At 44.8% G+C, this 14,971-nt stretch overlaps 1 protein-coding gene across 3 annotated transcripts in view; it reads right to left on the minus strand.

Annotated features, from left to right (window-relative positions):
* The window catches only part of LOC144161486 (uncharacterized), a 78,169-nt gene that overhangs the window by 17,102 nt on the left and 46,096 nt on the right, over positions 1-14,971 (minus strand). For all 3 annotated transcript variants that reach the window (XM_077692148.1, XM_077692147.1, XM_077692146.1), the window contains exon 12: positions 13,790-14,022. In XM_077692148.1, the coding sequence (XP_077548274.1) occupies positions 13,790-14,022 (233 nt within the window). The remainder of the gene's footprint in view (positions 1-13,789; positions 14,023-14,971) is intronic.

Raw genomic sequence — 14,971 nt, forward strand, 5'->3', positions numbered from 1 at the left:
GGCATCGGCTGTGGTGCGACATGAACAGCGACGTCAAATGCGCATTTCTGTCATAGTGGCTGCCTAGGTGTTCGCTTAACCGAAACCAAAACTGACACGAAGAAATGGAGCAGGAAGTAATTATTTATGCTGCGTTCGACAATCTAGTGATTAGTGGGTTCGTAGGCACCGATAGCTGCAAAAAAACATAGCACAAAGATTTCGCGTCATTACTCCTTTCAGGAGAACGTTCAGAGTGTCCGAGAGCTGTCAAATCCAAAGATAAGTAAAGATCATTAGCCATTTCTGGAGGAATAGAGAAAACGGTGTTAGAAAATATAAAGATTACAGTTTTATGACCAATACTATGAACCCTAATGAATGCAATAAAGCAGTTTACTGATGTAACGCTTGGAACTAATTTTACAGCTCATTAAACTTTGGTGGCAGCAGTGGCCAGGACCCATTTCGAACGCCAATTTCAAACACCAAAGTTTAATGAGCCGTAAAATTAGTTCCAAGCGTTACATAAAAAAAAAAAAAAAACGCTTTCTTATTGCATTCACTAGTGTTCATAAAGTATTGCATAAAGTTTACAGTTTTACGGCTACCACCGTTTTCGCTATTCCTCCAGAAATGGCTGATTATCTAATTATCTTGAGAACTACTTCACTAACTAAAAAATAATGGCATATTTGAAATCAGTGACAAAAATGCAGCAAGGCTGACAAGTTTCAGAGCTTACTTGAAGATCAGAAGAAATTGTTTTAAGGGGGGACGCGGCTTTCAACTTCGGAAAAATGACCAAAACATCGTTTTTTTGAAAGCCACATATTCGGCTTCTATGTTTCCTATTCTGTGCGCCTGCAAAGTTTTTCCGCTGAAAAGCGTCACAAAGTGGCATAAAAAAATACTTTCGCAGGCGCGGTGACAAACTATCAGTGCAAAAGGGCGAAAAAACGGCAATTTTCGGAGTGCTGTATCTCCGCAATGGTGCCACCGGCGCGGCCATTTTGATATCGTTAGATCGGCCGAGCGATTGCCTTTCCGGTTTCGCTGGTCTCTTTTATCTTTGTTCATTCACAAACAGCAGAAAAGAAACGACGCGCAAACGAAGCTAGAAATAGATGCTGAAGTGCTATTGGTCCTCCGGTCGGGGCGCGCTAAAACGACCCTCCTGATTGGGTGTCACGGCGCAACGCAAGATGGCGGCCGCCTGAACTGCGTAGTGTGCGGTTCGAGTTCATTTTCGCTGCTGCGCTCGACCAAGTTTTCGTTCAGTCTATGGTATTCAACACGGACGTTATCGCGATGGGAATGCCCGAGATCACGAGCCAGATTACGGAAAGTTGTGTGGCTCGAAAGGCGGAGGTCATCGAACGCTTCATGGTGCGCGTGACTACCGTCACCAGACCCCCGAAGGGTGACGCGGTGTGCGTGCTTGCAATAGCGGTTCGTGAAGTGAACTATTAGTCGGATTTGCGATGCTTACACCCTTAGTTATTGCTGTGTTTCGACTGTGGGCTCGCTAGCCTTGGGAAAGAAAACTGTCGACGCGTCAAACGCTGCGGCACGCACGGCATAGCCGACGCGCATTGGAGCATCACATGACTGGACAACCGGTTACGATTGAACGCCAGTAGTTGTAATTAATGCCTGCGGCATTAGATTTCATTTTAAAAGCGACCTGACCAGCAATATCAAGGATAATCAAAGTGCGATATGTCACTGCGATGCGCGCAGCCATATCGCCTTTCTTGAGCAACGTTTCCCGTGCGCTTCTAAGTTTGAGTTAGGAATATAGGAATAAAAATATGTTCTTTGCGTTTTAGGAATACAGTTGAACCTCGTTATAAGAGACATGGATGTAAGAGACAAATGGGTATAAGAGACTATTCACCAACATGGTTGGCTGCCCTATCTTTCCCATTAAATTGACCTCTTTTATAACAGACATCGGATGTAGAAGATTGGTTATAAGGGACAAGTCATCCTTGAACTTTAATCAATAATTTCGCTTGTAACAGACATTTTAACTTCAGATGCAGTGCCACCAGTCACTAATTGCAGTTGCTTCCATTCTGGAAACACAGGTGGACGACAGACGACTTCAGCAAACATACAGTGGTTCAGTCAGCTATGAAATGACGATGAGAAGCCCTGCCAATGGAAATGCAACTTACAGAAGTGGTTGAAGCTTACTGCCATCCATTGGATGGAGCGTGACTGCACATGCGGGCTCTCCTACTCACGTAGCTCCCAATCAAGAAGCATCGCAGATGTTGAGTCCTGCAAGCGTAATGAATAGCCTGAGCACACAGCGGAAGAAGCTGTGTGCTCTGGCTATTCATCAGGCTTGTGAACTCAACATCTACGATTCATCTTCCACAAACAGTGAAAAGAAAAAAAAATCTTGTAGAATCGGTTGTAAAAGACAGTGTAAATACAGTCATGAAGCAAACAAAGATTCAGAACTGTTTCATAAATTCTGGGGGCCAAACATAAATTAGAATGAATCTTTCAAAACATGCTGTAGCGTTCTTTTGAGCTTATTTTAGTCATACGGTGTCCACATTGAACTAGGGTCCGATTATTAAGTGAAAACACGGTTCCCGGCTTACAAGAGACATCTCATAGAGACAGAAACAGACAGAAACTGCCCCCCAATACGTGTCTCTTATAAAGGGGTTCAACTGTATAGGAATAAAAATATGTTCTCTGCGTTAAAAATGTACCTTACTGTCGCAGCATTTAACAGTGAATTTTTAAGGGAAATTATTGATACCAATGCATATATCTATGGCTTAGGGCATACTGGCTGTGCTGTGAGAAATATTGGACGTCTTGAATGTCAAAAGCAGTAAAAAAATCCCCTTGCATTGAAGTTGGAGTTATGCAGAATATTATACCAAGCTTCAAAGTAGCTCATTTGCATCCTTGTGGTATGCAAAGTTTTGGCAATGAACACCTGCACGTATGAGTACTATGTTGCTGCGCCAGGCAAGATCAGGGGTGAGACAGCTGAATCAAGTTTGGGAGCAGTTCTTGGAGCAGCAAAATCTCGATTTTGGAGCAGAAGAACCTTGGTTTGGAGCAGTTAACGATATTTTTTGTCACCTTAGGTGCCCAAAAAATCAAATTTTTGGCAACTCGGGGGGAAAGAGCACTTTTTAATCGGTTTTGAATGTATATAACACTGAAACAGCCTCTTAATAAAGTTTTTCTACCAGAATATCACGAGGTACCAAATGCACTACCTTTTACAAACCATTTTTAAATTCTTAGGCCCTATGTATAGATAACATGGAGTTCCGTTGAAAATATCAAGTTGAAAAACTAAGCAATCGTAAGGCATTTTTATTATCATGGGAATGCCTAATTATTATTTTTGTAATCCCAGACTTGGCTTTAATTAAGCACAAGTGTAGAGCCACGGCAAAAGTTACGCAAAGCGAGGTGACAGTCGTCGCACCCCACTAGCTTTCCCATATCAAACACTAAGGTGCACGTTCACTATGATCGATCGTAATTTGAGTAACGTTGATATGTTTATCCATATCCCTTTTGGCATTAAATTTCACTTCAGATTGATGAACCATTATTACTAGCGTGCAATAATAGCCCGTCCCGCTATCGGACATTGCTTGAACATTTTGCGGCGATGTAGCCTGCGCCGCCCCTTTTGAAGTGTCGACCGTCCCATTCCCGCCGCTTGCAAGCTCGCTGTCAAAGGCAGCAATAACTCTGCGTTTTATAACAACGCAATGAGTCAAAAATTTTACTTCAAGCGCGAACCGCGCCTCACACGAAACACGGTGAATTCGCGGGCACCGCGTTGTTTTCTATGAACACCTTTCGAGTGGCGCAACTTCCCGTAACAGATCAAACTAAATCTAAACCTAGCCACCCCCATAACCAAAAGCACGGTAGAAATCTGCGGAGAGCGGTCTGCCTGAACTAGAATTAACTAGCCTGAACTACGAGCAACTGCTTCGCCCGCTGGCCATGTTTTCCGATCCTCACCATACCAAGATGGCGGCGCCCCGTATACGTACGTAATGTCGTTCCGGAGATACGGCGCTCAGAAAATTGCAGTTTTGTCATTAACTTGAACAAGTTTTGTCGCCTCAGTAAACATTAGTATTTTTATACAGGACTTTGCAATGATTTTCGATGGGAAAGCTTTAAAAACATACAGAATATAACATGTGCAACCAGACATTGTCTTCCGAAAAAACTATTTCGGGTACCGTTTTATGCGAGTTTTTTATTGAATGATCAGTCAATTAATTTTTAGAAACAGCATCATCTTGGGGGTAATGGAAAATTATGTGGTCAGTAAGCATTTTTCCCCACTGAAACTGATGGGAGCGTTAAAATCGTTGGCTCTCAGACTGTTTTGGAGCAGTTTGGCGCAATTTTACCAATTTTCAAGCTTTTGGAGCAGCCTGGCGCAGGAAAACAAATTTGTATCAAATCTGCGCAATATGCGCAGCTGTCTCACCCCTGCAAGATGATAACACATAAAAGCCAAAAATTTTCAAATTTTGAGTAAAAAAAAAATGCTTAACTTGTTGCCATGGTGACAACCCTGCAAAAGGAGGTTGTCCAGGGCGATACAGCCAACCAGCTAATCTACTTTGCATTGAAAGCCCATTGACTCCCCCTTCGTTTGGTCTGCAAACTGGGCTATGTACTCTTCACAGAGGAGCTGAAAATGATGTTTTGTGGAAAGAGAAAGGCTGTAAAAGGCACTCCAATTTCAAGGCAAGGCCTTCCAGAAGCCACATGTTCAAAAGGACATGAAAGGCTACAACCCTGACGACTTTTGATAAGTGAAACCTATGTGGGACCTTCGGAAGCCCTTTTCTAAAAACAGTTTTTTTTGCCACCTGTGTCGCTTGTTCCAGGGGTTTCGAGACCGCTGGGTCTATTTTGATTTCGTTTCTTGCATTACATTCCTTGATGAACATTTCAGGTCGTGACACTCTTGGTTTTCCAGATTTGTTTTTTGAGATTTGTTTTTATTCAAATAGTCGTTCACAGTCGACATGCCTGTTGCACATTAACCTCTAATAAATGAAAACTAAAACACATCGTGTTGTAAAAAAAATTCCAAGACTGTCACGACCTCGTCCATTCATTTGGGAATGCAAAGCACTTTGAACAAGCTTTCTGTAGTGTTTTATAAGCCGCTGAAGCTCGGTACAAGCGGAACAGAAAGAAAATTTAATAAATAAAAAAGTTTCTAAAATATTACTTTGAAATTTTTATGGTGTTATCACAGAAGAATTTCCAGCTGCTGTGCCAATTTTCATCAAAATACACGTCCCCTCGTTAAGAGGAGTGTCTCCCTTCAGGCAGGAGCGGCTCCTATTATCTGACTGGGCACGGCAGCATCTGGCCTTTGGCAGGCAAAAAGGACGACGTGGGTTCAAGGCTAAACACGCAAACATGATTTTAAAACAAAGCTTTACTACTTTCGTCCAGCGGTTTCGCGGAGGATGCGCAAGTTAACCTTTTGACCGGAGACATACCCCTCGAAGCGCATCGCGCGATTCGCCGGGCCCGCTGTCGGCGCTGCGCACAAGGCCCCATTTTTAGTTGTACTGCTCACATCGCCGCCGCTCCCCTTGCGGTGACGACGGAGCAGCCGCTCAGCTGATCGACAGCCGATCAAACCCACAGCCTCCCACACTTGCGCCACTGGGGCGCCTCGGGCGACGAGACTCATCTTGCGCCGCGTTCGCCGTGAAAGAGAAACGCCACGTTTGCCGAGAATGAAGGCAAGGCTGGGCCTTCTCCTGTGAGCATTGCATGGTTCCAAACAGCTTTGAGCCGTGGTCAGCAGTGCAGCTGCATCAAAGGTTTAACCGAGCGAAACCAAGACAACCAGACCAAGCCAAGCTTTTGCTTTGCGTATCCAAGGTTAGCTGAGCTAAGCAGCAGCAATTTTTTGCTCTCGACTATGAAGAATGGTAGTACGAAAACGGCAATGACAGCTGCTCACAATGCATGCATAACAGCACAGCGCCAGCATGGCACATTCATGCGATTTCAACTGGATACGGATTGGCTGTAGCTCCAGCTTAGCAAACTGCTACTGCACCTCGTGTAAAGACGGTCAGCTACATTGTAATCGCCAGCACGCAATGGTGTCCATCTATGCGTTCATTTTTGTTTATTGGGGGTGGTGTGGGCACACGACACTTATTTTCGGTGAAACTAAGTGCCCTTAGTGATTCGGACTTGCGAATAATTCGACGTGACAAATATTCCGAACGCTGCCAAAGTTGCGGCTAGATTAGTGTGGCCCTTACTGACCCTAACGTCGAAAGGTTTTGGTCAAACAATTGCCAGCGACCCATTTTCGACCAGGAAAGTTGTCTTTGAGGTTTGAACATATCCCTCCTTTTCGCCCGCAGAGACTTCATTGCCGACATGTAATTGAATAGTTCCTCGATCTTTTTGCGTCACTGGCATACACGGAAAGAAGGAGCGACACAGCAGTCTTTAGCGTGCAGAAAACGTTCCTCACATACAGGTTTTTGTAATAATGAGGTGCGTTGCCGTTTTCACGTCATTGGAAACAAATATGATGCGTCGCACTCGGGACAAAACAAACAAATTAATACGACGACGCCATTTCGTGAAGGCAATGACACTGACTCTTCCCCCCTGATAGTCGGCCGTAAAATATCATTTTTCTTTTGTTAATTTTATCACACGACTGTGCAGCCGCAAAATAGCGTATAATTATGGTCTTGTTAAATTTCTGTGATTTTGGCCTTGCTGTAACACACTATCATCCCCCGTCCTAGACCCTTTCTCGACGCCTATCCATAGCCAATCTGACGGTCGTCGCCGTCGTCGCCATGGTCGTCGCACACCAGTGATTATCCTCCTGTGTAACGTCTGCGTGCCGTGCCATTCAGCATGAACAGCCACGGTGAAAAAAGAAGCGTAATTTGGAAGTTTTTTGAGAAGGCAAGTCCATCCTCTGCCATCTGCAAGAAATGCGGCTCCACGCTCAAGACGCCGGCAAGCACGACAAGCCCGCTCTTGAATCACTTGATGAGCAAACACCACGTTCACTACTTTGAGATTTGGAGAATTTGTAATACTTTTAACATGACAGTTTGTGATTTCTTTAATTCCTTTTAGTGTATTTACTATTTAGAGCTCAAGGACATGAGCATGCGTTTGTTAGTGTCCAACCTACTTGTTCTTCCAAATAAAAGCTTTGGTATTCGATATTCGATATTTTTGTCCACTATTCGATTCGAGATCAAATTTCACTATTCGCACACCCCTAGTATTTATTCGAATATAAGACGAGGTTTTTTTCCAGAATGTGCGGTCGCAAAGTCATACGCCGCCTTATATTCGAGGCTCAGTTTCCCAATATGCCGATTTTGGTGTCACGGTTTTGGTTTCCACCATCCAACCATTTCCAAGCTTCCAAAAGAGCCCGAAGACACTGTTGGAAATGTAACAAAGATTTCAGAATAAAACAAGACACTGTTGGAAATGTAACAAAGATTTCAGAATAAAACGCAAATTTTACACAAACGCAGGTTGCAGATAGTAATTACCGAGTTTTGGCAACTGCAAGGGTATTGAACAGTTCGAGATACAGCAGAGGCCATGGCAGCAGGCGCTTTCGACCATGTCAACGAGCTGAGCCAGCAGTAGCCATTCCAAGCCAGTAGTAGCCGCAAAGCTTGTAAACAAGGCGGGACGCCATTTTGCATTTTTTGTTAGAGCTCTCGGGGTCCCTGCTGCAAGATTTTCTTTCTCTGTGCTTGATTCACGCGACCAGCGCAATGGCGAGTTGTCGTTGCCACTACGATGCAGCCTTCAAGAGGAAAGTCATAGCAGAGGCAGAAGTCACTGGAAACTGCGAGGCGGGTCGAAAGTGTGACGTTCCCGAAAACAACGTGCATCGTTGGGGCAAACAAAAGACGTCGCTCTTAGCATGCGCCGCAACGAGGAAGGCTTTCCATGGCCCACGAAACGGAGCGTTTCCCGAAGTGGAAAAAGTGCTGATGGACTTCGTCAAAGAGCGAAGAGGCCGCGGTTTGGCCGTCACTACCGACATCGTGCAGATGAAGGCGCGCGAAATCGCGAGAGAGCATGGCATTCCCGCTCTCAAGTTCAAAGCCAGCCGGGGCTGGGTGCAGAAGTACATGAAGAGGGCCGCGCTTTCGTTGCGAAGGCGGACCTCCGTGATGCAGAAGTTGCCAGGAGACTATGAAGAAAAACTAATTTCCTTTCAAAGATATGTTATCGGCCTGCAACGCGACCACAACTTCTACTTGGGCAGATTGGCAATGCCGACGAAACTGATTTTTTTTTTGACATGCCGTCGGCCCAGACCATTCACCAAAAATGTGATCGCCAAGTGAGCTTGTGCACTACAGGCAACGAGAAGGCTCGGATAACCACGATGTTAGCCTGCACCGCCGATGGGCGGAAGTTGCCTCCCTTCATCATCCCAAACAGAAAGACTATGCCAAAGAACGAGGCGTTCTCGCAAAACGTCCACAATCGTTGCCAGGAGAAAGGGTGGATGACGGAAGAGCTTTTTCTTGACTGGACAAAGTCGGTGTGGAGCCTGAGACCAGGGGCACTTCTCGCCCGGAGGTCAATGCTGGTGCTCGACGCCTTCCGCGGGCACCTCACAGAAGGTGTGAAGAAGCTCATGGACAACCAGACGGAGCTGGTCGTCATTCCAGGGGGCATGACGAGTCAACTACAGCCGCTTGACAATTGCCTTAACAAGCACTTTAAGGCACACGTCAGATGGCTGTACAACAAATGGATGGCGTCTGACAATGTGGCCCTGACGCCGTCGGGACGTCTGAAGCGGGCGTCCCCGTCTATGCTCGCCCAGTGGGTGGTCAACACTTGGGCAGCGATCCCCGAAGCCATGGTTGCGGCATCGCTCCGCAAGTGCTGCATTTCAAATGCTCTTGACGGCGCTGAGGACGATGACCTCTTTGTGTGCGTAAGTGACAAGGAAGATTCGGATACCACCACCTCTGAAGACAGTTTCTAAGTTGCATTTCCATCTCTCCGAATAAATATCGTTGTGTGCAGATAGTTCATGAATACTTGGTGTCTGCTTTGCTTAAAGGTAAGGAATTTAGTTGCCTTTTTTCTTTCGTTATTTCGCCTTATATTATTGTGCAAACTTTTTTTCTTTTTCTTGGGTCCCTCAACTCCCCCCCTCGCCTTATAATCGTGACCGCCTTATATTCGAATAAATACGGTAAATGGTCAAACCCAGTTTTACCGGGCGAAAATTTCACTGAAGCGAAAACAAGCCAAACAAATGGTTCGTTGTGGTAAGGACTTTGTTGCATTGACTTCTATGGCTAGGTGATGGGGAATTCAAAAATATTTCGTTGATGCAGAAATTTGAAATTTCGTAAAAGCGGACTTCGTTGTAGCGGGATTCGACTGCAGTCGTTTCCTAAAACGTAAGCTATGACTCAAAAAACATGGTCATGTAAGTGGCCATGCCGCTTATTTCAGTTGATCAGTGTTGCGTCAGACAAGTTCATAGTGTCCGAGGGCTGCCAGTGTCAGCCAGCTAAGTGCTGCACTAACTGCTTTGGTGTTTATGTGCTTGTTTGTGACTAATTGTTCGCCCCACAATTCTTACTGCTATAAAAAGAATGTGCCCTAAATTTAAGAGCAAATAGCTCGTTCGGCAAGCTTATAAGCCCTGCCTAATTTGAATTTGCTTTTGCCGGCTTCAGTCAATCGCACGGGCATACATCATAGGTTCTGTTGCGGGAAATGAGCTAGTGGGTCGCATGGCCATACCTTTTTCCTAATTACATAGAATCATACTGACACCAAACTTCGCTTAAATAAGCTAACGAGGTAATCTTTCGAATGAACCAAACTTGTGTTTTGTCTGCATGGCCCCTTTAAGCCCTTATGTTGGATTTTCTACACAACGCTGAAGCTGCGCATAAAAGCCAAACAAGGCAAGCACACATGGGAAGCGCCTGAAACGGGCCATTGCACAAGGACGTGCTCCTGGGAGGAAATTGAGGCGAATATACATCACTTGCATGTGTGTAAAGAATTAAGCCAGACCTGACGAGGTAAAATAAATTTAAGTAGTGCGTGCAATGTTTCCCCTTCTAGCCCAGCGCTTCCCTTAAAACAAATAAAGTATTTAACTTCACTCCAGTCCGATCAAAATTGGGCTCATGCCAATTTTAATCCGAACGGGAATAGAGCAAGTTATTTAACCCTTTAAGCCCCGAATTTTTTTTATTTCAAGCGAAAATTGTTTTATGGGTTTTTTTCGCACAGCTTCGGACCTCAGAAGCACAGAAATGAAAAATTACACCTATAGAATTTATATGCATGACAATTAATTAGGTCATTAGGCAATTAAAATTTTTCTTTCTCATGAAAAGATTTTTTTTCCTGAAACCTATAACGGCACAGTGCCAGCGCCCTTATACAGAAAAAAAAATATAAAGCTGGTAATCCAAGTATTTACAGATTTATAGATGTTATGACAAACCGGAATTTCAGTTTTCTTACCCGCCCTGTCGTCATACCACATGTCCACTGAAGCTTATTCTGTTTCATATCGTCCAGCCCCCCGAAAACTCAAGAATGGTTATGTTTATTGCAAGAGGCACCCTCGAACGAACCTCGCGCAAAAAACTAGCAGTTTTCGTTTCGTTCTTAAGGCGCTAATCATGTGTTCTGTCGTCAAATGACGACGCCAGGGCCGAAAGGGTTAATAAGGAGAATGGAAGGGTGGCCACTCACTTTCATGCACTCAAATTCTGACACTATAAGCTTAACTCTTTCGCTACCACCGGGAAATTGACCAATTTTTAGGGGTCCAAGAAAACATTTATTTCCTGCTAGTTAGGCACTAATTACAGGAACACAAAATGCAGATTATTTAACGGCCTTTCCAATAACACCAGTTTTTTCAATGTTTTTATAATCATAATTGTGAAAAAAAATATCAAAATCAAAATTTTTGTCAAGTTGTCGAAAAAAATGATAAAAAAGGAGTTGTGTATATCAAACCACCTGTAGTAGAAAAAATTAGAATATACATTTTGTACGGAAACATTTCAAAAACACGCCCTAGAAAACAATGTCGACTTACGCGGAACAGTTTGTCAGATATAAAAAAAAATCTTAGCACGCACGGTGCTCGTGTCATGCGGTGAAGCCCAACCTCTATTTCAAAATGTGCAATTTCGGGTGGTTCCCTGTAATAAATTTGGCGGTTTGACATTATCAGAGACACCAATTTGCCCCCACAACGAAAAAACATCTTGTCAATGACTGCCTTTGCATTTACAGTGAGCACAATATTTGGGACAAGCACGCGATGCGGAAAGAAACGCATGAAGTTGAAAACGGAACGCCGTGGTTGATGCTTGTTGACGTTCACGGTCAGTTACCTCTCAAAACATAAAGCTGAGCTTTATTATCATCTTCTTACTCGCAATTGTAGCCTTGCTCGCAAAAATGAGGTACGATGCGCTAGAATCGTGCCCTGCGATCTTTGGCCGAGTAGCAGTTGCGCGATGAAAAAGATCAGCACAACGAGCCTCCTCTATTGCAGCGCCACCTTACAGTTTTCAAATGAAACAGTACAAAAACTTATCGGAGATTCCGTCCGAATAGACGGTTCAACTAAGCAGCAACATTTGACACCCGGATATACCCTCGCATGGAAACGAAACTGGAAGGCGAACAGCTGGCAGTGTAAGGCCGGTTTGAAGCGCTGTCCTCGGCGGAACAGATATCTGGCGACTGGGTGTGATCTTTTGACTTGCATCTGAAGTTCTAATCGCAGAAATCGGGTTAGGGTGGGGGGAAATCTGGGGCGGTGTGCTTTGTTCCAGGATCAGTCGCGGACGCTCAAGGCGCCATGGCAGGTAGCCTTGAAGTTGGGTAACTGCGTAGTAGCGCTAAATATGAATTTCGCGATGCAGAAACGAAACCGAAACTGTTGTAAACTGTTTGCGAATGGTCCTGGGGTAAGTAGAACTACCACAGTACTTAGAACAACTTGCGCAAAGGCAATAAAACTGCCTAAAATCATAAAGTAGCTTTGCAACCAGGCACTGCTTGACATTTTAAGCCGATTTCTGGGGTTATTACTGTCAGAGTGCGAACCTGACGATTTAAAATTGCTTGCTGGTTCACCATTCATGCCCTGATAGCAAAAAACAAATGCTGGTGCAGAGTAATTACGAGTGGCACGCATTCTTCGTCGGTAGCAGTGACGTGCGATGACCACGCCCCTTTTCCACACCCAGGTGATTCAAAAGCGTGTCAAAAATCACATTTCCGTTGCAAAAATGAAAACAAAACAGATTTTGAAAGGCCATTTTCTGATCTAACTCCTAACAGCTTTACCTGTTTGAGCAATGCCTGGAACGCTATGAAAAGGCGCTCCCAAAGTATCGATCAAATTAATCGATTTTGAATAGGCGCGGTAGCGAAAGAGTTAATGTGTGCTATTGGCTGATGCCAGACAAATGAAGCGAATATTTAAATAGCATGCTTGCCGGTGAAACTTGCTCGTATAAAAAAAATTCTTTTGTTGCAATAACGTAACTGACAGTCACAGGACAGTAACATAATGAATCGTAGGCAAACACTACGATAAACTTTACAAGTTGTGGGGACAATGTACCATCTCTTGAATAGCTCTTGCAACAGCGCTAGAACTTTTGCAGGCGAAGGAATTGCGGACATATCATGCACACAGTTATCTCGGAGGAACTGGGGGCTCAAGCAAGCTCAAGTCGTGAACTGTGGTAGCCTTCAGAGACAAGAAAAACCCCCAAGGCTGTTATGTTACCTCGTGTAGCATTATTACACGCTAAAACTCCCCGCTCTGTTTTGACAAGTTTGTTAAGCGATTCGACACTTCTGGTTTCTTGTTGCACTGGCTATTCAGAAAACCAAATAGTCACCCATTACTGTTTATCAGCTTGCTTTACTCTAAATTGTATGTTCAACATGAACTGTAGACATAGCCCGAAATGCCAAATTCCAAAAGGCATAAAAACAGAGCGGGACACTGGACAGTACTCCTGATATGTTTGCTGCAGCTTTTAAATCCCAATGGACCTTTTTCCAGTACTGGCCCTCCTAGCGGCCGCCACGACAAACTAAAAGTGGCAGTAAGGCACGCGCCCAAGAAAATAGTGCTTTCGGAGAACTTGTGCACAAAATATCCCGGTCCTGCAGTACCCCTTGCACCCACCTGTCACCCATACCTTTCACATGGGTGTCACGGTAGCAGGCGCATGTTCTTGCGACTAATCTGATGTGGTGAAAGCGCCCCTTTCACTACTTCTTCACCCTTCTTCACTACTTCTTCACTACTTCTTCACTACTTCTTCACCCCTAACTACTTCACTGGCAGGCGTGAGCTTGCAGCGTGTGCTTGCAGCGTGGTCAGCCTCAAACGTCTTTGTCCCTTTCCATAGAAAGCCTTTTTTGTGTGTACGTACGAGCCCACCTTGACCTATCAGAAGAAAAAAATAAAAACGCGAAGCGCTAGCCAGCATAGCTGCTCCCCAAGCAGAAAGCTGAGGGGCACCCTTGTAGGACGTGCCTGCCAAGAATGCCGGACCAGCAGCCGCGCATGTGCAGATCGCTACTCAAAAAAGGTCCATTAGGCAGTGTCAGATTACAGAAAAAAATAAAATTTTAAGTGAATATCACAGTCCCGCACCTTATCCCATACTCAAGACAAGCAGAAATATCCACTTAATAAGAGAAAAAAACTGACCTGCATTGCTTGGCCCTTCTGCTTCATCAGCTGGTTCGCTCGGAGGAGACTTGGCCGGCAACGGAGACTGGTCTAGGGCAGGACTATGCTGCGAGGGCTCCGAGAACAGGTACCAGGGGGAGGAGGCCAGGGAACCCTCACTTTCCTCCTTCTCCTCCTTCTCCTCCTCCTGCCCATGAAAATCACCATGTGGCAGCATGTCGGCAGGGGAGGATGCCAGCAACCCTGTGAACCTGGACCAGGAGGTGGAAACCATCGATCGCTTCGATACCTCAGCGAGGACCGCATGCACGCAGACTTTCAAACCGGGCCCAGTCACTGAACTACCATGTTTACTCAATTCCAGCGCGCTCCCAGTGATGCCACTCCTGAAGAACAATTTGGAGCAGTTTAGAGCATTGAAAAGCGAATTTTGGAGCTTTTTGGAGCAACTAATATCAGTTTTTGAGGTTTTGATTGATTGACTGTAGGGTTTAATGTGCCAGAGCAATGCAGGTGATAAGGAGTGCCGTAGTGGAGGGCTCCGGAATATTTTGACCACCCCGGGATCTTTAACGTGCGCCGAAATCTGAAACACACGGGCGTTTTCGCTTTTCGCCTCAATCAGAAAAGCAGCAGCCATGGCCAGGAATCGAACCCGCATCCTCGTGCTCAGCAGTACGACGCCTTAGCCACTGAGCCACCGCGGCAGGTTTGAGGTTTTTGGAATACCACAAGAAATGCACACCAAAGCACATTCACATTATAAACCATGAGAAACGCTTGCGTATTTTGCATTTTCGCCGTGCGGCCTGGGAGTATAACTCTTAAAGAAACCTTAGGAGTGCTGAAACCTAAGCTTTCAGCAGTTCTGAGACCCGTTTAATATTGTGAGCATACAATGCTTATTTTATTTGTATGGTATACAGTTGAACCTCGATATAACGAACCTCGATTTAACGAAATTCGCGATATAACGAATTTTTTCAAGTTTTCTAACAAAATTTTGCTAAATGCATGTATTTTTGTCTCGATTTTACAAAGTAATTTTGTGCGGCGCTTTCGATTTAACGAAGTCACGGCAAGAAAGGAAGAACGAAATTCCGGTCGAGGCACGTTTTATTTTGCCTCTCAGGCCCTACATTGAAAAAATTCAGTACTCAAATTGACTCTTGAAGGCTAAAATGAAAGAAAAGCGGTGAA

The sequence above is a fragment of the Haemaphysalis longicornis genome, unplaced genomic scaffold (genome assembly GCF_048455015.1).
Source record: "Haemaphysalis longicornis isolate Haplotype H1 unplaced genomic scaffold, Haemaphysalis longicornis Haplotype H1 scaffold_117, whole genome shotgun sequence".
In the NCBI taxonomy this organism is placed as follows: domain Eukaryota; kingdom Metazoa; phylum Arthropoda; class Arachnida; order Ixodida; family Ixodidae; genus Haemaphysalis; species Haemaphysalis longicornis.